Genomic DNA, 23,525 nt, shown 5'->3' on the forward strand with positions numbered 1-23,525 from the left:
AATATATATATATGTATATATATGTGCAAGGATATAATTGAGCGATTGAAAAAAATATAATTTACAGCAATTTAAGTCTTAGTTAGCAAAAATATTTTTTTTCTTTCTTTCATCTCATTATAGTTTTTTTTACGTAATTCACATAAAATAAATATAATAATGAATATAATTTTATAATCTTATATAAAAATGCTTAAAATTTTTAAAATTATATAATTAATAAATAATTATCAAATAAATATATACAATTTAGAATAATATTTAAAAAATTTATAAGTTGATTATTGATTAACCTGATGCCACTTAACCTGATACAGAATGAAAAGTTTACGATGATATTTTTAAATTATATACCATTATACATATATTGAAACAATATATGTAAGTACAATTTTTCTTTTCTTCAGTACTTTCCACTTATAATTTTGTTTAAATCAGTGAGTTTCCCCCAAGTGATTATTACTGGTTAACCTGATTTTTGGCTGCTTTGTACTCCTACCTTAAACAGGCAACAAGAAATTTAACTGTAAATGTTTAATCTATAAAATTGTATAAATTTTTATATTTTGGAAAATGATATTTTGGAAATACATTATTTTTATACATATAGTATAATTTTATTCTGTTTCAAACATGTGACATTAGACATATCACATGACACGAAGATGTATTGCATGTTAGGACTACGTTAATATTTCGATTTATTAGTATATGTACATGTATTTACATATACTACAATATGTTATTTTAATTGATTTTCCGGATATTACATATTTTCTTTTACAAGAAAATATTTATTATAAACTTATGTGTGATTCAATTTGTATATTGATAATGTTTTACACGACAAATAAGAAATCATTATGTCAAATTTGTAAAATGACATTTTCATATATATGCCAATCATTAATATTATAATATCGTTTTATTTAAAATAGATATTTTACTCTACACAAAATATTATTTGTTTAAATTTTTATAGTCTAATAGCAACTGCATGCAATATAGTTTGGATTTAATTTTGAACTAAGAGGAGAAATGACGAATCCTCGTGATGAATCTATTTTAAGTTCAAAATAATATATATATATGTAAAAATATTATTGCAAAAGGAAGTCTCTATAAATTATTCGTTAATAGCTTGTACATATATTTTAAAAATATAACTTTATCGTCAATTCTTAAATAAAATATTATTAAAGTACGAAGAAAGGAAAATTTAAAACCTCCATATATTTTATATTTTATATTTAAATTTTTTCTGAAAAGATGAAAAGTTTTATGTTTATTTCAAAATCAAAAATTATTTTTAGATCAAAGATATGAATGGAAAAGCAAATAAAAATATTACCGTAGTAAAAGTAGTATTAATATTATGAAATTTTCTATGCATAGATAGTACAAAATATACATTTTCTTAATTTGATCATTTAAAAATATATACATTTTACTTACCTTGTGAACGTATGAAATATGCGATAGTGTCTTGAATATTCCACGCAGTCAAAAGAAAACAGTTTAAGTCCTAGGCGATATTATTGTATATCACAATTTATTTTTTACTATTAATTCACTGTTCCACGATCGCTTCACGGTTCATACACTATCGAAAACGCCATATATTCTGAAATATTTTTTGTAGAAAAAGACACAAAAATTTGATACTGATTCGAACACAGATGTTGAACACGGTAAAATTGTTAAAATGTATATACACTTGTACATATTATTAATAACGACACAGCGAATGGACGGTCAATAAACGTTCTCGCGAGAACCTGTCAGATTAACATGAAATTTTACAAAACGATCAACACTAATCGAGGTACCATTGAATACTGCCAAGTATAGACAATCGCACGCATGCGCTCACATTCCTTTGCATTCTAAATTCAGCGGGAAGTATGAAGTATCTTTTAACCGTTAATACGAACTCATACATCGCAACTATATATAAAAGTTACACGAATACATACTGCATGAATGTAAGTATGAAAACTATATAATTTAATTAATCGTATCTTACAATTAACAATTATATAAATCAACGATTAAGTGAAAAATTGTATCATTGATATTTGCCAATGAAAGCGATAATAAACAGAGCAATTAAACAGCAACAATACATGCATACCAAATGCATGCGTGCGCACGCGCAATGTTTGTATTTCTTGACATATGTATATCATTGATTAGATTATGTATTAAGAGATATACAAAAGGATTACACGTTTACGAAATGATAATAAATCACATTATAAAATATGTTAAACTTTTCTTTAGATGTATAAAATTTAGTTATTTGAATAAGTTATTAAATATTATCATATATATCAAAATGAATATAATTTGGTATCAACTGAAGATAGTAATAAGTACAAGATGTAAAAGTAATGAAAAGCACATGATCAAAATGAAAAGTTTTAAATAAATTTATACAAAATATTATCCCATTTTTTTTGTTGTCATGCAGCTATTATGCCGTATAAAATTTGTTATAGTTATTAAATAGTTAATTGAAAAAAATTTAATATACTACAGCCTCTTTACACTCGTATAGATCAATAATCTTCTTCTTTTTTGAGTTGTTAACGAATATAGTTTTAAAATAAAATCGTACATATAGAAGGAGCTTCTGCAAGCGTTCACTATAACATAATTTCTTGCCGAAGTAGTCAAGTATCAAAACATACAATATATATTATAATATACGACGTCTTAAAATCAAATAGTACGGTAATAAATATAAATATTTCGTTAAAAAAACGATCGCAATTTTAAAAACTAGATTCTTAAGACAAATATTAGATATACTACCTTAATGATTTGAACATATTTACATAGCAATGTACACCTATTACATTTTTTTGTACACAAATGGAGAAAATGATGTGATGTATGTATAGCTCATTGCGTTTTTGATTTTTTTTTTACTAGTTGTCGATTTAATGCATCATTTTGTGAAGTTTCAAGATTTTTCCTAAGCGTTGTTTAGCCGTTTTCATCCCTTTCTTTGGTTTTCGTTCTGAAAATGAAAGTAGATTAATATATTGAACATTGTTTATAAACAATTTTGATAAAATAAAAAGAAATTTTGATAAAATAAAAAAAAAAAAAAAGAAAAAATAAAGTTAGGACTATATATTACCAACTGGAACCGGGGCTGCTAGTTTTGCTTTTACATCTTTAAGCCTGTTAGGGCTAGTTAATATTGAACCGAATCCGATGCTTGTTTTTACAGTATTTTCTGAAGTTGTAGTCGATGTACCAGTTGTCGATGTTACGGATGAATTCTTTTGCTTCTTTTTATTATATGTCCGTTTGGTTGTGCTCTATTATTTTATATGCAATAAATTAATTTTATTTTAATTATTATTAAATAAAATAAAAAAGATATAACAATCATAAGAAGTTTATTATCAATAAAATTAATACTAATTTATAAATAGTTGCGTACCAAAAAGTTAAAAGTTAAATAAACAAAAATGTATTTATTTTTATAATTTTACATACGACGAAACACAAATATGAATCGAATGGTTATCAAGATACAATCATAAATATACATGCAACGTACGTTATGAAACGAATAGTGAAACCGTAATATGCCTACCAATTTCTTCTTGGAGCCCTTATCCATGTTGTTATCCAGATAATCGTCCTATACGATATGAGTATGCAAGAAAAAAATAATTATGAAAATGCATATGAATGTAAATATAGAATACATAGTGTAATAAATGAGTTAATTTGTGTTATAAAAACAAATCTATATTATATGATATGTAATAAGTATCAAGTTAAGAGTAAATTTAATTGCCAATTAATATAATAATCAATATTATGATGATGATGATGAAGATGATGATGATGATGATGATGATGATAATCAAAAACAATGAAAAGAATAAAAACATCAATAACAACAACAATAACAACAATAATAATAATAAAAAGAAAATGAAAAAATAAGAAAATTTATATATACCGATTGTTTTGCACGTTTTGCTGCTGCTGCTTCGAGTCCTTTTTCAACAGATGTTTTCTTGACACCTTCTCGAGCTGGACGATTTGTCTTTGGCAGGAGAGGTCCTACTCTGGCTTTTGGATTCCATGCCTCGTCTATTTGACTTTTCGCTTTTGGTTTAAAAATAGAATCTTCGTCATCCGAAGCGTCAAGAGACGGATAAACTACGAATTGTAAAATATATATAATCATTATTAATTGTAAATATAATTTCATTCAAATAAAATAAATAATATTTTTATGATTTTTTACATACTAAAATCATCGTCCTGGTGAACTTTATCGATATTTTCTATCGATTGATCGTCGTCTTCGTCAGGTTGCATTTTAGTGATTTTTGTAGATTTCGATGTACTGTTCGATGTAGTTGAATAGCATTGTTCGCTGAAGGATAACATCCCAGCGATTGCTTCTCGAGTAGATGGAGATGCCCTACCAGAACTGGTTGTTTTCAATTTATAAATACTAAGACACCAAAAACATAAAACATAACAATACTATACTATTGGAAAATAATAAAAATACATGCAAATATGTTTCTTTAATATTAAAAAAAGGAGGAAAAACGAATTAACAAGCAAATTAATAATAAAGAAATATTAAACATGCTTTGTCAAATAAATTTTTTAAAGATGTCAACATTTAATCTTACCCAGTAGGTGGTGGTATAGGTTGATTGTATTGTGATATCATCGATGTCCTATAATCAAATATTATAATATTATAAGGAATGAAATTATTGCAATTTACTGAATAATTGATTATGTTAACTTACGTTACATCTAATCTTTGAGCACCATTTCCCAAAGTATAAGCCGAGGCTTTTAATAATTCTTCAATGCCGTTTTTTGGTACATCATTTAAGACATCAACATCTCCATCATAGTCGCGTTTTAACCGTTTTTGCGTATTAATTCTTGGTGCCCTTTTTCGTTTCGGTGATTCATCGATAGTAAAACGACCATAATCACTTTCGTTACTACCATCATGAAAATCGTATATGGAAGTTTGCTTCCAAGTTAATTCTTTCGGTGTTCCAAGATGATGATCAGAAGTAAACTCGTTATATGTATTTATGTCATCGTGTGTACTTCGTACGACTTCGTTATTGCCAAGTTTAAATCTAATTACAGTTGGACTCTGTTTTCCTGGTTTTGATGATCGTTTATTACTAATGGAAGACGTATTTTTTTCTTCCAACGTTGCATTTTGAGTTTTGACATATGGATACATTATAGGTTTCGGTAGAGTTAATTTTAACGGTGGTCTACCCGATGAGGGTGGTTCCGAGTTCGTAGAACTAGTTTTGTTCATCTCTTTTAACGTTGCTTTGAACGGATTATCAGCCATTTTATCGGCAACATCATAATCTACGAAATCTTTGTTTAATGGTTTTTTTTTCTTGCGTTTACTCTCTCGCTCTGGTTTTGGAGGATTTAATGACATTAAGTATCGTTCTGCATGTCGTATTTCTTTACTAAAATCTTTTAGCAATTTTTGACTATTTATTGTTTCCGGTATTTGACCCCTGCTAATCATATTATACTGAAATAGAAATTAAATACATTCTGATATCTATCTAAATAAAATATCTATTATATACATAAAATGATTTTTCCAGGAAGAAAATAAACGTACATCTTTATCTGTGTTCCATTGTTTTAGAATGCTGAGTAATGCTTTAACACCCTGTAAGAGATATGTGGGACATTTCTTTCCCTCGTTATTTAATTCTTTCAATTCTTTCAATAATTTTTTTGCTGCAAACCAATTGATTGTCTCAAAACCAGGATATTGAAATTTGGCAGGAGTCTTCATCTTTTTTTCTAATTCATATATTCTATAGAATACGGATATTAATGATAATTTATTTATGATGATTAAAAAGGATTATTATTAGCTACATATATAATACTTACTGTATTTGCGTTGGAATGTTAAGACTATGTACAAAGTTTCCACCAAAAACTAAAGAATCGACAGGCGTTAACACTGCGTGTATCCATCCTGTTGGAATCATCATGGTTTGACCTTGTTTTAAAACGCATTTGTAACACGCATCAGCTTGGTCTCCAAAAAACGTTTCGCTCTGCGTTGAGCTACACATCCAATGTTGATATAATTGTAAATTTGCAGAAGTAGGCCTGATTAAATAAAACACTTTTTCTCCACGTAGCACGTGATACCACACAGATGTGCCACCAAAATCAATATGGAAATCTGTGAAACTGTCTTTGACCCCCATTAGGCAATATTTTTGTACTTCCGGACGTTTTATGTCACTATCCTCGGGCCAATCGCGTGGCCAAACGGAATTAACCCAGTCGAGTTTACGCGCGATGTATGGTGCCTCGACCATTGGAGAAAGACTGCAACGTTTATTTGTCAATTTATATATTATATTTATATACATATACTTCTTAGAAACATTTAAAGCCAATATGTGGCAAGGCAATTAATATTGGTATACCCAGTGTTTGTAAATTCAAGACTAATCACATTAAGAACCCTTGTTCTGCAAGGGGAATTGTAATATTCAACAAAGTCTCTTAATTTCATTCTGATATTATTTTGTCTTGTAACATCGATCACATCCATGTCTCGATCTCCACCTGAGAAGAAAAAAAATTCCATTGGATATAAAATTTTTATTTTGTAAAAAGAACAATATAATATTAATACTAATATTACAAGAAGAATTAATACCTATACAACTTTCTATATCGTAAACACTGAAGTTTGGAGGTGGAACAGTCATATCAAGTCCGTCTTTTCCGTCTATTATAATGGGACTCTCAAAACCATTAGTTTGCAAATGTTGAAGAGTCAATTGCTGTCCTCTAACATGCTTAACAACTTCATCAGCTTTTGGAAAATGTCTGGATTTTAATTCTCTTATAAAAACTGGTGTGCCAGTTTGTACTGGTTTTGTATCCGCATCAGGTTCAGAATAATCGTGTCTATGCCAATTTAATCTTACTTTCACTAAAGTACAATCATCGTTAAAATAATAGGAAATTTATTATTTATCAAAAAATACAATGAAAACGACAAAAAAAAATATAATTTCTATATACTCACTAATCGATGGTCCGCACATCGCTTCACAACGCGGACAATGATATTTGTCAAGATCTATCGACATATATTCCTTTATAGATACGCATCTGTCAAATCAAAAAATATATAAATTACTTTTAAACAAAATTGGTAAGATTTTTCTTATATAATATAAAATATATATAAAAAGATTATAATTTTTATATATATATTTTTACTTTTGTATCAAAAGATATCGCATAATTCGGATAGGTTATGTAAGTATCAACAAAACTTGTCTCTATAAAGCTATATCGTAATTATTATTTTCATATAAAAAGTTAAGGGGAAAGAAAATTAAGAAAAAAATAATCAAATTATTTGAAAATTTTTTGCAGAATAGAAACCAAAATCTATGTTTACGTATGTTTATATTTAATTTTACAAAGCATAATCTTGTCACAGTATTTAGATCGTTGTTTTTAATTGTCACAATTTCTGAACGCTTACCCTCCATGATACCATTCTTTACAAACGTCACATTGTATCATAAATTGTTCAAAATCGTAAGAACGACCGCATAAACAATACGTAACTGGTAACTCCATTTTATGTGAATATTAATGCTAAATACTGCCGCGACTTCGTATCGTTAACATTGGATGGTAACTATAGTAGCCGTGATGCGTCGCTGAAGTGCCTCTCCGTCATCCTTTTTTAAACGTGCTATTAAAGAAGCGTTTTCATTTTTTCTATGAGAGATTTAATGAAAAATCAACCCTAAACTAGAAGTTAGTGTTTAGTATTTATTTTACAGATACATACACATGCTTGTGCACGCACATAAGCGGAACCTTCCTTTAAAAACGAACCATAATATTAGTTTATAACAAATATAAGGTTAGTTTTCGGAAATGCGTCCTATAAAGATCTAAACTTTTTTCTTTATATATATATTTGAATTTTATAGAACGTAAAAATGAAAGTAACACAAGCGAAAAAGTTAAGAATATCACAACTCAAAAATTCACAAGTTACAAAAAAAACCAAAGCGTAAGTAAATATCGAACTATTAGAATGCTTCTTAATAATTTTATCTGATGTAATTAAAATGTTATGATTAGATTGCATTACAACGCAATATTGTTTTTGATTAAAAAATTATAATTTTTAATTTAGAAAATTGCCGCAATATAAAGTGCAAAACAAGTTAATCCAAGGAGAAAGAGCATCGTATTCGAATATGAATCCTTCTTGCAAAAGAAATAAAAATTATCAAAACAGCTCGTTAGTGGGAAGTTCATTAAGTAATAAACAATTAATCTTACAACGTAATTTGAAACGAAGAAAGAAAAAATATGCTAATATGAAAGGAACACAACGTAAGAAATTTATGTATTCTTTTGATAAACTATTTGAAATCGCGTGACTTGTGTTTGTACATCGGTGTAAACACCGCACGATATTTGCAGGTTGAAGATAAAATATGGTATAATACCTTTATTCAAGTAAAGAACACCATTATGGAAAGGGATTGCTTACATTTCAGATTCTATGGATCTTTCCTTAGAGTCGTGCAATGACTCTCCTGAAGCCAGGGATAGAAGTGACAAACGATATCGCGACATTTTAGAACAAAGAAATATAGGTTTACCTGTAATAGTTGAAACACTCTCAGAAAATTTATCTTCGTTAAGCATACCTGAAGTATTTAAAGAGAGCGAACAATTGATAATGGAAAATGATATTTTTGATAATAATCCATCGTGTATGGTAAACGATTTCAAAAAGGATGAAGCTTGCGTAGTTGTTGCCGAATCATTAAATCCAAATGATAATTTATACAATCGAGGGAACGGTACTAAAATTATGTCATTATCCAAGAATAATCGTAAACCACGTATAGATAAGAAAAAATCGCGAAATAGTAATTCAAATATTCCTATTAGTTCAGAAAAGACTAGTCCAGAAAAGCAATTAATAGTTTCCACTACTAAAGAGACTGAAAAATCTTCTGATACTTTCTACGAAGAAAATAATAGTTTCGACGATATAAATGGAAGAGACGATACATTCGAAGCGAGAACATTGAATAAAAATGATATTCCGTCTATTGAACAACAGCCAGTACGGTTTTATTGTGTTAAGAATAAAATAGTCGCAGTGATGTCGAAAAGGGCACGATTTTGTTTTACCGGAAAATTGGTTGTAAAGGTAATATATGGCGCCATAGAAGTTTACGGATTTTTTATCACTACAAAGAACGATCCGATCGAAATCTATTCACCAAGAGGATATAGTAACGTATCGATCGAAGTAAGCGAAAAATCTGTGAAGAACATCGAATCGGATATATGGATGTCTCTTTCTCTCGAAGGTATCGATCGAAATCAAAAGAACAAATTGGTCGACGAGATCGAACAAATTCAACCTGACATGGCTGTTCTTTTGTTATCCAATTTAGATAACAAATTGACTAGATTTTTACACGTTTTCTATCCATTTAGGCTATTCCCAAAAATAAAGAATACATCGTATTATTCTTGGGCCGATCCAAAAAGAGCCGAAACAATATTGCAATCGAATCTTTATATCGATAATTCCACGTGTAAGGAGTTAATTATTGATCCACGTATCGCACAAGAAGTTAGTGAGAAAATGTTGAATTGTTGGCGTTCGAACGAATGGTCGTGCGCTTTAATTGCCGGCGGGAAAGGTGTTGGTAAATCTACTACGACGCGTTATTTGATAAATAGTCTATTACCCGCCTCAAAAATGGTGATTCTTATGGACGTTGATCCAGGCCAAACGGAATGCACACCGCCCGGATGTATATCGTATAGTTTAATCGAACGACCCTTGATGGGACCAAATTTTACGCATTTAACCACACCAGTTTTCCAATTGTATATCGGAGACGTGAACGTATCGCGTTGCATTACGCGATACATCGAGGCTGTCAAAATGTTATTCGATAAATTGTTAAATTGTCCAAACTTGTCACATTTACCAATTGTTATAAACACAATGGGTTTCTCGCAAGGCGTTGGTTGGGATATAATCATGTTTACGATTAAATTGATCCGACCTTCTTTCGTGGTACAAATTATGTCCGAAAAGCCAAAGAACAATTATATCGGATACTTGAGCAAACAAGTAGTAAATCGACAGGTATATTCGATATCTATCTTATCGATTTGTATATTCGAATAATTTAGCAAAGACGGAAAAGTCTGTTCTTTGTAGGAATTAACATGGGGCACGAACATTGTCACCTGGAATCAACCGTGCGATCACGAATTATTCGTAGTACGTTCGCACGCGGAACGTAAAGCTGGTCCAGGATACGAAACTTGGAATATGGAACCGTATCAGCAACGAGAACTCGTTATGATATCTTACCTCAGTGAAATTGTACAAAACTCTTCGAATTCTACGTAAGATTTGTGAAACGAATAATTTAATATTAACATTAAATTTACAATATTGATTATATTTTATAGAGCACATATATATTTTAATACGTATTAATTTTCTTTAGGACACGTTATGACGCTTTGAGTATCAACGAAGCTGTACCATACGTGTTAGTATTTTCTCTTCGCATACATCGAAGACGAAGAAATCATCTTCTAAACCATTCTAATATAGGAGAATCTTCTTATCTTGCAGAACATCTTTCGCATCGTTATTCATTGCAATTCCGCGACCATCGACGTCCGCGTCGCACGTGTTGAACATAGTGAATGGTAATATAGTGGCATTGTGTGGAATCGATATGAACAACAACGAATGGCAAGAGGCTGGATCTGGTCCTCGTGTATTAAACAGATCTCCTCTTTGCGCCTGTTACGGATTCGGTAAGCGTTTCGGTGGTATACTTTTTTTCTAATATCTTTTATCGATAATTTTAAATTTATATAATTTGTATAATCACTATTGTAATTCGGTTCAAACGCAGGTATCGTCAGAGGGGTTGACATGGAGAGGAAAGAGATATTTATAAACACACCGTTACCAGTCTCCATAATGCGGTATGTGAATTGTTTGATGGGATGTATACCTGTTCCTATTACGCTATTACAAATTAATCAACAAAGAAACGTACCTTATACCGGTGGTAATGAGGTTTCACCAATGAGTCGAGAGCATCGCAGGGGATACTTCCGTATGAGATATCAAAAGGAATAGCAGAATAACGTTTAAAGCGATGCTTCTTAAAATTTATATCATTATAAATTTTACACATCGATATTTGTTTCTATTACTTACTTCGAAATTAAACTACATTTATAAATATAAGTTTTTTTTTTTTTTTTTTTTTTTTTTTTTTTTTATTATGATTACTTATATGAAAAACAACAATGTACAAAATATATTATGATATTTTTGAGCCGTGAAGAATATTTCGTATACGATACGAAAGGAAAAGAAAGTTGGAATATTGAAAAAGAGTTTGAAATGTAAAGAAAAAGTTTTGTTTCGTTTTGTTTTTCTTTTCATTAACTGTAACAATGGTTGAAAATAAAATGGTTAAAAGGAAGAGAAGGGAGGGAAGGGAGGGAGAGGAGGATAAAAGAAACGATTAATTAGATATATTTGTCTCTCACTTTAATCACCTTTTGAATAAATCCGTTTAGGTTTGATCGGTCCATCATCATTTTCTTCTTTTTCTCCAACTGCGTTACGATTCATCTTTCGCTTCCACGATATCGCGCTCGAAAAAGGGACAAAGACATTTGAAAATGGCTGTCAATGTTTGCACGCTCCAAGATTTACCTATTAATCTCTGTCGTTTCGTAGCCGATAAATTCTTTACGTCCGTGTAATGACGAGGGAATCCGAATATTTCCTCCAATTCGGTTATCCACAAGGAGTCACTTTCGTCTTTCATCAAAATTGGTTTCAATGCAAGTTTGCCTAATTAGAAAGAGAGAGAGAGAGAAAAAAAAAAGGAATTATCGATCAGCGAATCATTCGAAAGAAACGTATACACTCTCACTTACCCTGCTTTAACGAATTTACTTTCGTAGTGACGGTACGTATCTTTTTAACGAGCGAGTAACGTTGACAATGTGGCGTAAGTATATCTTGCACGTCCTGCTCCCTTTGGGACGGTAACAAGTGTGGTTCTATCGGGAAATTATGCCAGTAGAGCCTCAATCTATGCTGAGGTGAAAAATCTGCCGAATCTATCACATCGGGTTCTTGTCCTAGATGTCTTTTATCAAATGTACAAGAAAATATAATCGTATGGTAATTTCGATGAAAATTTAAACTTAACCCTTTGCTCTCCAACAGTGACTGAGATTGTTCGGCAACTTGAACAAGCGACAATATTCACGTTTGATTTTTTTAGAATATCGCTTCATGAATAAGTTCCTAACCTCTTTACGTATAATCTTATGAGGTGTAGAATAATGTATTGTTAAATGGGTAGGTTTTTTATCTTAAATTAGACCGTGATCGTGAGTCGAATGACATCTTCGGCGTTAGTCTGAGTTTGATAGTTTATGTTTGATTTTTTTAAAATATCGCTTCACAAATAAGTTCCTAACCTCTTTACGTATAATCTTATGAGGTGTAGAATAATGTATTGTTAAATGGGTAGATTTTTTATCTCAAATTAAACCGTGATCGCGAGTCGAAGGACATCTTTGGTCGTTCAATAGAAATAGAAATATTATTTTCAAAGTTTTTGAGAATTGTAAGCATGGAATACGGTAATGAAATTAGTTGAAGCGAACATGAGTTTGATTTTTCGTTATTGAATGACAAAATTACTTCTATTCGTAAAGAAATTAACGATAGAGAAAGCAATGATGAACATGGAGATGAAATAAGAGGTATAAGAAGCGAAAAATAAGAATAATAGATAGTGAAACCAATCAAGTGAAGATATCGCGGAAGATACAGAAAATTCCAAATGGATAACACGCATAGAATCGGAAAATATATCGCGAAGAATACAATTCGTACTCGGTGAAAAATTTGTAGGACCGCAAGTATCTTCGAATATAAATGAACCATTAGATTTTTTTAAACTATTTTTACCGATGAATTTATTAATGAAATAATGCGCGAAATAATTATGCAATAAAAAAGTTAGAAGGAAAACTTGTCCTTCATTGCTTCATAAAATATCCCACAAAATAACAATATAGGTTTTAATATTCAATAAATTTTGTTTCTTTATATGTCAAGATATGTCATAGAATATTAAAATATAAAAGTTTTATGCGTTAATTTGCGTGTGAAATCGTTATAAATTAACTGTAAGAAATTGCACCAGAACACGAGTTTGGAGTTGCTGGTTCGATCGAGCGAAACAGGCCTGGAGTGCAAAGGGTTAAATTAATTTAACTTACTTGTTAATCTCCAATCTGTACTCGCTGGGCATCGAGGCGACGTTTTCGTACAACCAAAACAAATGTCGTTCGTTGTTAAGTTTCTTCACCAGTTTCAGAATTCGACGATACTCGAAGAAGAGTACACCGGTTCCCCTCGGATCTGAGAGGGAAAAACGACCGATACACGCGTGTTCTCGACTTAATTAACAAACTGATACAATTGATATAAACTTAAAAAAATTCGAAATCGAACCGTGGAGCCCGAGCCGCGCCGGATTGGCCAAACTGAGATCGTTGCACGGCGATCCGCCGATCAGAAGATCGATAGGCGCTATCTCTTTAATCGTCTTGCTCGTGATATCCTTTACGTTGCCTAATTGAAGGATACGGTCGCCGAAATGCGAGGCGGTAACCATCAACGCGTCTGGATCGATCTCGCTCGCGTAGTAGGCGTCCACTGTGAAGCCCAATTTCAGAAGCACCAGTAAACCTGAAAACATCTATCTTCTCGTAGAGAACGCATATATATGAAATTTCGTATATAATACGTAAAAAATAAATTGGAGAAGAGGAAAGACGGTGGGTAGAAGAAAATGATGGATTCGTGTACCTGTACCAAGGCCATCGAACAGGGAGAGAACGCGTATTTTTCTCTTCTCTGAATTGTGCTTTGCAACCAAGTGTTGCGCATTTGAATCGCAACTCGTACGGAACATATTAATTATCTTGTCCTTCCAATTAGTTCGAGGTCTGACGATCGTGTCGGTGAACGATCGAGACTTGCAGAGGAAGCATTCCCAAGGATCCTCTTGGAGCACTTGCTCGTAAGTCGTCGGGCATAAGAGGTGTTTCATGCAAGCGGTACAGTAAACCCTGGTTGAAAAGAGAATTTGTTAACGAAAAAAGAAGAAGAAAAAAGAATTGTTTCGAAATTGGCGAATTTACCTTGGACAATCTTCTTTGTCGCAGATGATCACCATCCCAGAGGCGGCGCACACCGTGCAATAAAACTGCTCGGTGGAGAGAAGAAAAGGGGTTGATTATTAAAACGAGATGAAACGAGACGAAATACTTACGCATTTGGAGTCGTTACCGAAAACGAACATACAGGGTTTATATCGTTCCTGAAACATGATTTTTTTTAAGCATGTTTGGAAGCAAGGATTCGAGAGAAAAATAAAATTATATTAAGCGTATGCAAGATCCTTTTCAATCTTACCGAACAATCTTTGCACAAAGATCCCTCGAAGAACGGATGAATGTCCATTTTATCGTTGGAAACTCGCAGACACTTTAGGCACAACGAATCGAACGAGATTTCTCCGCTTATAGCCAATCGCAAATCATCTGGATCGAAAGAGAACAGTTTTACGGATGACGGATAACGGATATTTTTATCTATCTCCTTTCAATCTTACCGCTGTTGTTTATATCATTCGCCCGTTCGTCGTCCACATTCGGATTATCCTTCAATTCGTTCAATTTTTCCGCGATACGGGGCGAATATTTGTCATAGATTTTAACCGAATCTTCTCTTCTCGAAATGGACGACGTTTCGTAATGATTAGGTTTGGAAAAATATTCGAACGCGTCGTCCAAAGTCCAGTTGACGGTTTCGAATCCTAGGCGGGAGCAATAGTCCTAAAAGAAGTAATAATTTAAGTATAATATAAGTATAATAAGTATATAATATATATAATAAGTACAATATAAGTATAAATATATATATCTTTAATAATAAGAAGTAATAATTTATAAATAAAGCTCGATCGAGAACTCGATATAACGCGATAAATGATATTACCTTCGAGGCTTGAAGAACACCGACGAGATAAATATGTTTTTTCGTGTTGTTCGTGTACTCCCGCATTTTTTCCATTCCCTTGTCGAATCTCAAAAACAATTGGTGATGCACCTGTTGATGCGCGTGCACAAGGAAAACTACGTACGATCATTTCCATTTCGAGATCGGGACACATATGATTTAAATGATATACGTTTGGATAATTTTTACCTCTGACAGTTTGTAGTCACCGTACCACATAATCCATTGGCAACCGAACGTTGGTTCTCGCATGCAACAATCGCGATAATCGATAATCATCGCTGCGAATCATAAAGGGCGTAGCGTGTTTTCATCCTCTTTTCGCTATCGAATCGATTTTTGCCACTCGAGATCGATCGAGCGTTCTCGAACGTTCTCGAATCGGCACATGCGCAACTTCACGCGCGACCGAAACTTGAGAATCGATCGTAAAGTGGAAAAAAAACGAAGATGTGTAGCGATACGTTTATTAGCGCGCGTGTAAGGAGAGAGTATATAAAAAAAGGAAAAAAATCGAAAGGATATTACCTGGCCACCAATTATGCCCGGCAATTTTAGCCCAGGCTATAATTCCTGGATTCTGTTCTTTCAATGGCAAAAGCGTCAAATCTACGTTGACTTTTTGCGGCGAATCTTTCGACTTCTCGGCCAGTTTTCTCTCTTGATTTTCTCCTATCGACAAATTCACCCATCTCCATTTCTATTCGTCGAGGGAAGGAAAAAAAGGAACGGACGAAAAGAATCGAATACGTACGTTTTTGATCCAATAAATATCTTTCCGTTACTTTTGCGTTTTTTTCTCTAAGATGGTCCAATCTTTGTTGCATTTTTACCGGATACGGATAAAACTTGATTTCGTCCAACACTTTTGCGCGAAAAAAAAAAAAGAAGGAGAAACGTTAATTGAAAAAAAAAAAAAAAAAAAAAAAAGAATACATTTTTCCATTCGATCGCTTACTTTCGATCATATTTTTGGGGAAATTGCTTTCGATCCACGTGAAATACGGTTTGGTCAAAATACCGCCCAATTTTTTGCGCAACATCTGAAAGAAAGTCGTATGTTGAGCGCGCGCTCGAAAAGAAAAAAGGAGATGAAAAGCGAAGGAGGAAGAAAAAAATGAGGAAGGAGAGAAAAAAAGAAAATGGAAAATAAAACCTGCATAGTTGCGTCAATGGCACGAATTCGCGGTACGTTTAAATTCTGCGTCAGTCTAGCCTTGAGGTTACACGAGAACGGTTCGATCTGCGTCTTTTCGTTCAACTGAAACGAAGGTAACAACGGTGAATTTCGAGAGACGCGTGCAAATATATTAAATAAAGATAAAAGATAGATAAATAGATATACAGATAGATAGATAGATAGATAGATAGATAAATAAATAAATAAATAAATAAATAAATAAATAAATAAAATATTCACTAATGATATACGAGCTTCTCCGATCCAGTAAACCCATAATTTCCCTTCCTCGGACAACATTCCTACATGGTCGGCATCGATAATTAACGCTGCAATATCACATAGAAACGTTTACTTAGGACTAAATGGCTAATCTCGTCTCGTCGCTTCTTTTCGCGGTCATGCGCACATTCCTAGTTGCAACTTTGTGTACAAAACTTTGCGTACTTTTCGCGACCGGTGCTGCGTCGATCTCAATCGGTTAGGACAATACCGATTTTACCGATCGAACGATCGAACGCGAATAGGAAACTCGAGCGGGGAGAGTTGGAAAGAGACGAATAATGGGAAAAATCCTTGCCTGGCCACCATCCCGCGCAATAGCCCCACACCAATTTGCCGACGGACAGATCCTTCCCAATTTTCATCGATCCTCGCGTCACTCTTCTCACCTCCAGATTTTCCTCGTTACCTTTCAACATTTTCTCTCGAACCCTCTTCCTCTCGGAGGAGGAAACTTTTTTCACGGAATCTTTCTTTCCAGCCTCGTGAACCGTCCACTTCTCGTCCGTCGTATCTCGACGGCCATCTTTTCTCTCGTTCTCAACACCGTAAACAACACCGCTCTCGCGAAAAATTCTCTTCATCAAAGGAAGCGTGTGAATTTCGTCGAATTTCTTCGAGTCCCGATTCTCGTCCTCCTTAACTTTCGACTCGAATCTCTTCCCGTTAGAACGCGTTACAACATTCTCGATCGTATTTTCGTCGTTCGTTTTTTCGTGAAGCACACTTTTTCTCGAACTTTTCCACGCGCCGTTATCGTCGCGGGATACTCGTCGCTCGAAACGTGGAGCGTCCGTACCGACGAGAAGGACGTTGTTGTTGTTGTTGTTGTTGTTGTTGTTGTTGTTATTGTTGTTGTTATTGTTATTGTTATTGTTATTGCTGTTATTGCTATTATTGTTATTGTTGTTATTGTTGGCGGAGCGCGAGCGAGTCGATCGACACGAATCGGACAAAATCGGACGACGATCGAACGACGAGGAGAGTAGATCGGCGGAACGTTGTTTCTTCGGTCGGCCGAGTTTTCTTTTACGCGATCTCCAAAATTGATCCACGGTGATCGTTGAATCGTTCGCGTACATCTTCCTCCTCTTCCCATTCATTTTCCCAGATTTCGACGCTCGTTTCCTTCTTCTTCCTCTTCCTCCTCCTACGTTGGCTCGTTTCTTTCGAAACCGCGGCGAGATCCGTAAGGAGGATGATGATTTGCTCGCGACTTCCGATATCGGGCGAAACGAGATCTCGTTGTTACGAGAGGCGGTGGTATCCGATATCAAACCCAATTCCATCGCGCATACCAACGACCAAACACTTTTTCCCGCCCACTGGTCCAACGTATCCTTCGTGGCTGCTTTCATTTCCACGGAGATCTGCAACAACACGCGTTAACGTGCTCGTTAAAACCCGATACACTCCATTGTTTCGCAAAGGACGTTCGCGATACAGGACTCGAAAGAAGAAGGAAGCGTGAGACGAAACGAGGAGAAGGAGGAGGTGGGATCGAAATCGCGTTCGAAACATCGTGATGGAGGAGGGTTGAAAAGAAAAAAGAAAGGGATAGGGGGGAGAGATAAAGAGAGACAGAGAGAGAGAGAAAGAGAGAGTCAGGGAGGGGTATGCGATCCACGTGGCGCCTCGAAAGGCATTTCTCGAGGTCGCGGCGTGCTTTGCCGGGGTCGACCTGATGAATGGAAACGTCGGTATTATTGTGTTTACACGCGGGACACACGGGGGCCTCTCTCGCTCTCTCGCCACACTTGGCGTGGAAACATTCATTCATAAAGCGTTCCGCGCGTTCCTCTCACCACCGCGCTCTGTCCCTCCTCCCTAGCTAGCCCCGTTGCGCCTCTCACCCCTCCACTCTCCAGCCGCCGTTATACCCCTCTACGCGAGGGTACACGACCCTCCGCCGTCGAGTGTAGAGGGGTAGTACCAGTGACGTAGCCAGAATTACGACAACGACCTGCTGATTCGCTTATTTTATTGTCCCTCCTCCCCCCCCCCTCCCCCCTCCGGATCCGTGTCCACTCGCAGTCGGCTCCGAGTCCACGACCGCGTGCTCACTCGCCTTCTTCTTTCCTTCGTCTCTTTCTCTCGCCTTCTTCTTTCCGAATCGATCGATCGGGGATCGATCGAGGAGGAAGGATGCGATCATACCGACCGAATCGTTTTTTCGAGTCGGATTTTTCGAGAAACGTTTTTTTTTCGGGAACGAAACTCGTGAAAAAGGCGTGAAAAATCCCGTTTTCCTAAGAGATACTCGAACACGCGATCCTGCGTCGCGTGACCGACTTGCCGTTACGATACCATCTCGACCGAGCGACAGCTTTTTTTTCTCGCTCCACTAAATTTTCCACGTTTCGTTCTCGCGGACGTGGAGATGGAAGAAGAGAGTTCGTTGCGATTTGGAATCGTGAGGAAAAAGAAAGAAAGAAAAAAAAAAAAAGACGAAGTCGTACCGTACTCGTACGAGATGACGGAACAACGAACGATACAGCAATGTTTACGCGTACTCAGCTGATATGAATGGACTAGGAGCGCGAGCGAGTGAACGTATTTGTGGATTCGGTCATGACGACTTTCGGTATAAATTGAAACTTCTCGAGGGTGTCTCGCCGCCGCCGCCGCCGCCACCGCCACCGCCGTCGCCGCCAGTGGGAGAATGTCAAGGGGCGAAGGACAGAGAAAGAGAGAGTGTGTATGCGCGAGAAAGAGAGATACAGAGCGCGATACTCGAAGTAACAGGAATACCGGACAAAGATGGAAAGAAGCAGCGAAATAGAGGGGAGAGAGCGACCGACTGACAGAGAGACAGGGAGAAGGAGAGAGAGAGACGGATGAGCGAAGGGTACAAAGCCACGAAGCTGGGTCAGTTCCGTTTAGTACGAGATAGGCTACGATTCCGTTTGGATCGGAGAATGTGCACGGATCGAGATCAACGAATCGCGCGATCTTTCATCGGACCAATTTCCACTTTCTATGATGATTCCACGCTCTTTCGACGTTCGACCAATATAACACGTTTCTTCACGCCTTTTCAGAATTTATCCCCTTCTTCTTTCCTCTCTGTCCGCCCTTTCTATTCGCGTGATATTGCAATTACGTTATTATCCTTCCCGTATTTGAGTATCGGAAATCTGGAAAAGTCACTCCCTCGGTCCTTCGTTTCATTTTTGAAAGCGAGAAAATGCGGGATCGAGAGAGGAGTGGTGGGAAAAAAAAAAGAGATTTCAAAGGAATAGTACCGGCAAAGCGGTGCAGATTGACGGGGACAGGTTGGTCGATCCACGATTTGCCTCGATCACACGCGCGCGAGTTCGCGCGTGTCTTTTCCTTCCTTCGCTATCAATTTTTTTTCAAACAAATGGTTTATCTCGATCGTTGGGCCGATGGTAGGATACGCTACGTGACGTTTCACGTTTGCGTGGTGGAGCGCAAATAGAGCTACGAAGGAAGGAAGGAAAGAAAAGAAGAAAAGAAAGAAGAAAGAAAGGAAGGAAGAAAAGAAGAAAGGGAAGAAGAAAGGAAGAAGGAAAAATTTGAGAAGAGAAAGAAGGACGAGAGAGTTTCACTTGCCTAGCGCAGCGTGGGCTTTTCTTGTATTCTATTGATTTTTCCGAAAGTTCGCGTGGTGGGAGTCTCTGGCAGGCAGCAGCAGTGTGCGAGCTTGGCCAGGAACGTGTTTGCGTGAGCTTCAACGATGGCGATATCGTCTTTTCCTTCCAACTCACTCTCTCTCTCTCTCTGTCTCTCTCTCTCTCTGTCTTTCTCTTTCCGTTTCGTTCACCGCGAAGGATGGTTGCACTCGCAACGAGCGCTCTTTCTCTTTCTTATTCGAACGTTTCTCCTTTCGTTTCTTCACCGATAGTTCTCTTTCCGTTTTGAGGATCAGTCCGTACGCGCTTCGACGCGAATTGTTCGCCTCTCGCTTGGTCGAGCGCCGTGCATTTCCTTCTCGCTCGCTCGGCTTTGCGTGAAATCCACCCTCGACCCCGCTCTCTGCCACGACTCGTTCGTGCTTAGACCCGGTGCTATATGTATACGTATGACCGACCATGGTGCGCGCGTGCATAACACACACACACACACAAGTGCGATACGCACGCATGCACACATACGTACACACATTGGTTACTCGAAACAGGAACGTGTTAAGAAATTTGACTTTGACATTATTTTTATCGCGACGCTCGATCGAAAAGATCGCGCGCGCCACTCGTCGAGTATCGACGCGCCGATCGAAACTATCGCCAATCAGCATTCATCGTTTACAGAGACGAGAAAACGAAAGGTTAAATTGCATTGCAACTTTTTTTTTTTTTTTTTTCTCTTTCCACGAAGGAATAGGTTGAAAGTTGTTTTCAACCAACTTTTAAATGCGATGTTCGAAGTTTAAGTTTAAGAGAAGAAATCGCGGAGAAACGCTGGTTTAGAGCGTGCGCGAATTCACCGAACGGAAAGAGTCTATCCAGTCCATAGATTGGATCACGGTAGATCGCGTTCCCTTCATCTAGATGTGACGATCTAGCGACGGGACGAAGCTTGCCCCTCGAACCGAAGAGAAAATAATATTTCTCGAGGGACGAATTATCGATAGGACGAGAGAAACGTCGCGATACGATATCTAGGTACAGCCCTGGTATTCCGTCCACCTACATCGCGGCAGGGTCACCGCTTGCACCACTACCATAGCGCGCGCTCGTGCATACGTGTACACGCATACGTTCCCTTATATACCTCAGAGCTGTCTCGGTTTCTCCGTTGGTCGGTCCTTGTCTCGCAGTTGGTCTCTCGGCGATATACGCGCCAGCGCGAATGAGCACGATGAGCGTGTGTGTGTGTATGTGTGTATGTATATGGGCATGTGTGCGTGCGCGCGGGTGCGCGTTTCTCACCCACGGGTTCGCACACGGTCGTGCGCTCGCGCTCGAGCTCGCCTTCCCACTTGGATGTACACCCTCGCGGCGGACTCGGTCGAATGGATTGCACGCGTTACACGGACACGCGTGCACCGAGCCGCGTTTCGACGCGTGTATGCACGTACGGTGCTGGGAGCGCAAGCCGCGCGCACGGTTCGCCGCCACCTCTGCCGTGGCCAGGCACTCGGCCAGCGAGCCAGTTAGACTGGCAGGAAATCGGCCAACCAACGGCCGGCTCAGCCGCGCGACGCTTCGATCGATAACGCGGATCGATTTTCCCCACGGAATCTACAACGACGGACTCCCGTTTGACTCGCGGCAACTGCCCACCGATGACGAGGATAGTTTCGTGCAACGAAACTCGAGATCGCGATTCTTAAAATTGCGAGAACGTGAAAATGAATTATCGGTTCGATGCTTCGCCAGAGTTTCGCGAAAAGAATCTCGGTCTAACACTTCGAGAGAAGGATATCGCGTGCAAAATTTCTCAACGAAACTCAATGTAGTCGCGTAACTCAATCGATATAATACGATATAATACTCATCGATACCACCGCAACAATAAACAACGAGTATCTTATCTAAAATTCTACTTTGAAAATAATTTGGCCTCGAGAATCTAAAATCAATTCATCTCGATCGAATATCGATTAACTTCGATCAACTTGTGTATTACGTTTGATAAAAAGAAACAGTAAGCCGACTTTCTACACCAATTGAGAGTAAAATCGTTTCTATTTTTTGTTACCAACGTCGTTCTCGTCATCCTCGTCGTCGTCGTCTTCGTCTTCGTCTTCGTCGTCGTCGTCGTCGTCGTCGTCGTCGTCTTCGTCTTCGTCTTCGTCGTCGTCGTCGTTGTCGTCGTCGTCGTCGTCGTCGTCGGCGTCGGTGTCGTCGTGGTCGTTACCGCCGCTGCCGCCGCTGCCGTCGCCGCCGTCGTCGTCGTCGTTGTCGTCGTCGTGATCGGCGGGAGGCTATGAAACCGAGCGAGACCGAACATAGTCGATGGAGGTCGGAAACGCACGAACCTCACGGCTCGAGCGACCGAACTAGCGACACGATCAAGCAGTGCGGTGCCGACTCTTGCTGCCGCGGTTTCGACTTCTGTGTTATTCGTGGACGAGTGTTTACGCGACAGAGGACTTCTCGTCGAAACGAATACGGAGCAAGGCGTATACGATAGAGAATTAGGAGGGAGAGAATTAAAGAGAATACAGGGCAGAGTTGGGCACCGAAGGAAAACGATCCGAACAGTGATCGAACAAAGACGAAGAGGACGAGAAGGCGCGATCGTCGTAGTGTTGAGCACAATATCGAGAGAAGTTTAGAAGCGATACGCGTCGTCGTGTTATCGAATACGAAATAACTCGATTCGTTGTCCGGTTGGAGAAACGACTGAACCATCGACGCTTTCGTATTCGGAAATATAGGAAAAGACGAAAGAGGGAGAAGGAGAGAGAAAGAGAGAGCGAGAGAGAAAGAGAGAAAAAGAAAAAGAGAGAGAGAGAGAGAGAGGGAGAGAAAGGCGGAAGGCAGAGAAAAAAGAGAAAACATCGTGCCGTCTTTATCGTTCGGGGCGTGGGTGCAACGAATGCGAATATTCCCTCGGACGAAACCGCTTTGCCGTGAGCGAACGACAACCAGGAGCGAGGATATAGGCGAGGGAGCAAGAAAATAGGAGACGATAGTGATTGGGAACGTGAACGTTCGTTGTGAGAAGGATTTGGAAAGAAAATCAGCGGGGAGGCATCTGGAGAGATCGGGATCGAGAACGGGGGACACGGAAGAGGAGAAACTGGAAAAAGAAAGTTTTCGATCGAGAGGAATAATTGGATTCGGCGAGCGATCGTTGCCGAAATAGTGGTCACGTGTGACCGCGTGCGGGTGAAAACCGTGAAAGACA

General features: G+C 37.2%; 3 protein-coding genes across 10 annotated transcripts; 1 reads left to right on the forward strand and 2 right to left on the reverse strand.

The window, feature by feature from the left end:
- Positions 1 to 1,532: 1,532 nt before the first annotated feature.
- Positions 1,533 to 8,019, reverse strand: LOC122719388 (histone lysine demethylase PHF8-like). Of its 4 annotated transcripts, none has more exons than XM_043945145.1 (13): positions 7,892 to 8,019; positions 7,577 to 7,792; positions 7,109 to 7,194; positions 6,734 to 7,012; positions 6,498 to 6,639; positions 5,947 to 6,396; positions 5,666 to 5,867; positions 4,803 to 5,572; positions 4,680 to 4,727; positions 4,284 to 4,459; positions 3,989 to 4,191; positions 3,149 to 3,332; positions 1,533 to 3,025 (listed from the first exon to the last, which is right to left on the reverse strand). In XM_043945145.1, exons 2-13 carry the CDS (start codon positions 7,672 to 7,674, stop codon positions 2,946 to 2,948), a joined length of 2,718 nt encoding a protein of 905 aa, XP_043801080.1. In that variant the 5' UTR covers positions 7,675 to 7,792; positions 7,892 to 8,019; the 3' UTR covers positions 1,533 to 2,945. The 4 variants fall into 4 exon arrangements, with proteins under 4 accessions (XP_043801080.1, XP_043801071.1, XP_043801062.1 ...); XM_043945136.1 differs by having other exon boundaries at positions 4,284 to 4,468; XM_043945127.1 differs by having other exon boundaries at positions 4,284 to 4,492.
- LOC122719402 (polynucleotide 5'-hydroxyl-kinase NOL9) lies at positions 7,931 to 11,423 on the forward strand. 2 transcript variants are annotated; one of them, XM_043945166.1, is made up of 8 exons: positions 7,931 to 7,966; positions 8,037 to 8,119; positions 8,246 to 8,448; positions 8,616 to 10,237; positions 10,313 to 10,503; positions 10,608 to 10,652; positions 10,739 to 10,926; positions 11,028 to 11,423. In XM_043945166.1, exons 2-8 carry the CDS (start codon positions 8,046 to 8,048, stop codon positions 11,255 to 11,257), a joined length of 2,553 nt encoding a protein of 850 aa, XP_043801101.1. In that variant the 5' UTR covers positions 7,931 to 7,966; positions 8,037 to 8,045; the 3' UTR covers positions 11,258 to 11,423. The 2 variants fall into 2 exon arrangements, with proteins under 2 accessions (XP_043801101.1, XP_043801109.1); XM_043945174.1 differs by lacking the exons at positions 7,931 to 7,966; positions 8,037 to 8,119 and having other exon boundaries at positions 8,309 to 8,448; positions 8,539 to 10,237.
- A 124-nt stretch (positions 11,424 to 11,547) lies between these two features.
- On the reverse strand, positions 11,548 to 22,423 carry LOC122720025 (DNA (cytosine-5)-methyltransferase 3B-like). Of its 4 annotated transcripts, XM_043946435.1 has the most exons (19): positions 22,371 to 22,423; positions 17,002 to 18,073; positions 16,662 to 16,750; positions 16,398 to 16,502; positions 16,200 to 16,284; positions 15,996 to 16,106; positions 15,770 to 15,913; positions 15,431 to 15,522; positions 15,221 to 15,331; positions 14,835 to 15,057; positions 14,636 to 14,763; positions 14,493 to 14,540; positions 14,362 to 14,426; positions 14,027 to 14,289; positions 13,670 to 13,906; positions 13,435 to 13,576; positions 12,073 to 12,287; positions 11,846 to 11,986; positions 11,548 to 11,783 (listed from the first exon to the last, which is right to left on the reverse strand). In XM_043946435.1, exons 1-19 carry the CDS (start codon positions 22,386 to 22,388, stop codon positions 11,758 to 11,760), a joined length of 3,315 nt encoding a protein of 1,104 aa, XP_043802370.1. In that variant the 5' UTR covers positions 22,389 to 22,423; the 3' UTR covers positions 11,548 to 11,757. The 4 variants fall into 4 exon arrangements, 3 of the variants coding, with proteins under 3 accessions (XP_043802370.1, XP_043802362.1, XP_043802383.1); XM_043946427.1 differs by having other exon boundaries at positions 11,548 to 11,986; XM_043946448.1 differs by lacking the exon at positions 22,371 to 22,423 and having other exon boundaries at positions 11,548 to 11,986; positions 16,869 to 17,140.
- Positions 22,424 to 23,525: the final 1,102 nt, after the last annotated feature.

This window comes from Apis laboriosa, unplaced genomic scaffold, assembly GCF_014066325.1.
Source record: "Apis laboriosa isolate Shangri-la unplaced genomic scaffold, ASM1406632v1 scaffold11_cov152, whole genome shotgun sequence".
Classification (NCBI taxonomy): Eukaryota; Metazoa; Arthropoda; class Insecta; order Hymenoptera; family Apidae; genus Apis; species Apis laboriosa.

Excerpts from the sequence above, each read along its gene's own strand:
- LOC122719388 (XM_043945127.1), bottom strand. The coding sequence starts at position 7,674 with ATGGAGTTACCAGTTACGTATTGTTTATGCGGTCGTTCTTACGATTTT. Across the intron at positions 5,573-5,665 it reads AATGGAACACAGATAAAGAT|TATAATATGATTAGCAGGGG; the intron begins GTACGTTTATTT and ends TTTCTATTTCAG. Across the intron at positions 4,728-4,802 it reads GCTCAAAGATTAGATGTAAC|GACATCGATGATATCACAAT; the intron begins GTAAGTTAACAT and ends ATTTGATTATAG.
- LOC122720025 (XM_043946427.1), bottom strand. Across the intron at positions 14,541-14,635 it reads CTTTGTGCAAAGATTGTTCG|GAACGATATAAACCCTGTAT; the intron begins GTAAGATTGAAA and ends ATCATGTTTCAG. Across the intron at positions 13,577-13,669 it reads GGCGCGGCTCGGGCTCCACG|ATCCGAGGGGAACCGGTGTA; the intron begins GTTCGATTTCGA and ends TTTCCCTCTCAG.
- LOC122719402 (XM_043945166.1), top strand. The coding sequence starts at position 8,046 with ATGAAAGTAACACAAGCGAAAAAGTTAAGAATATCACAACTCAAAAAT. Across the intron at positions 8,449-8,615 it reads TAATATGAAAGGAACACAAC|ATTCTATGGATCTTTCCTTA; the intron begins GTAAGAAATTTA and ends CTTACATTTCAG. Across the intron at positions 10,238-10,312 it reads AACAAGTAGTAAATCGACAG|GAATTAACATGGGGCACGAA; the intron begins GTATATTCGATA and ends TGTTCTTTGTAG.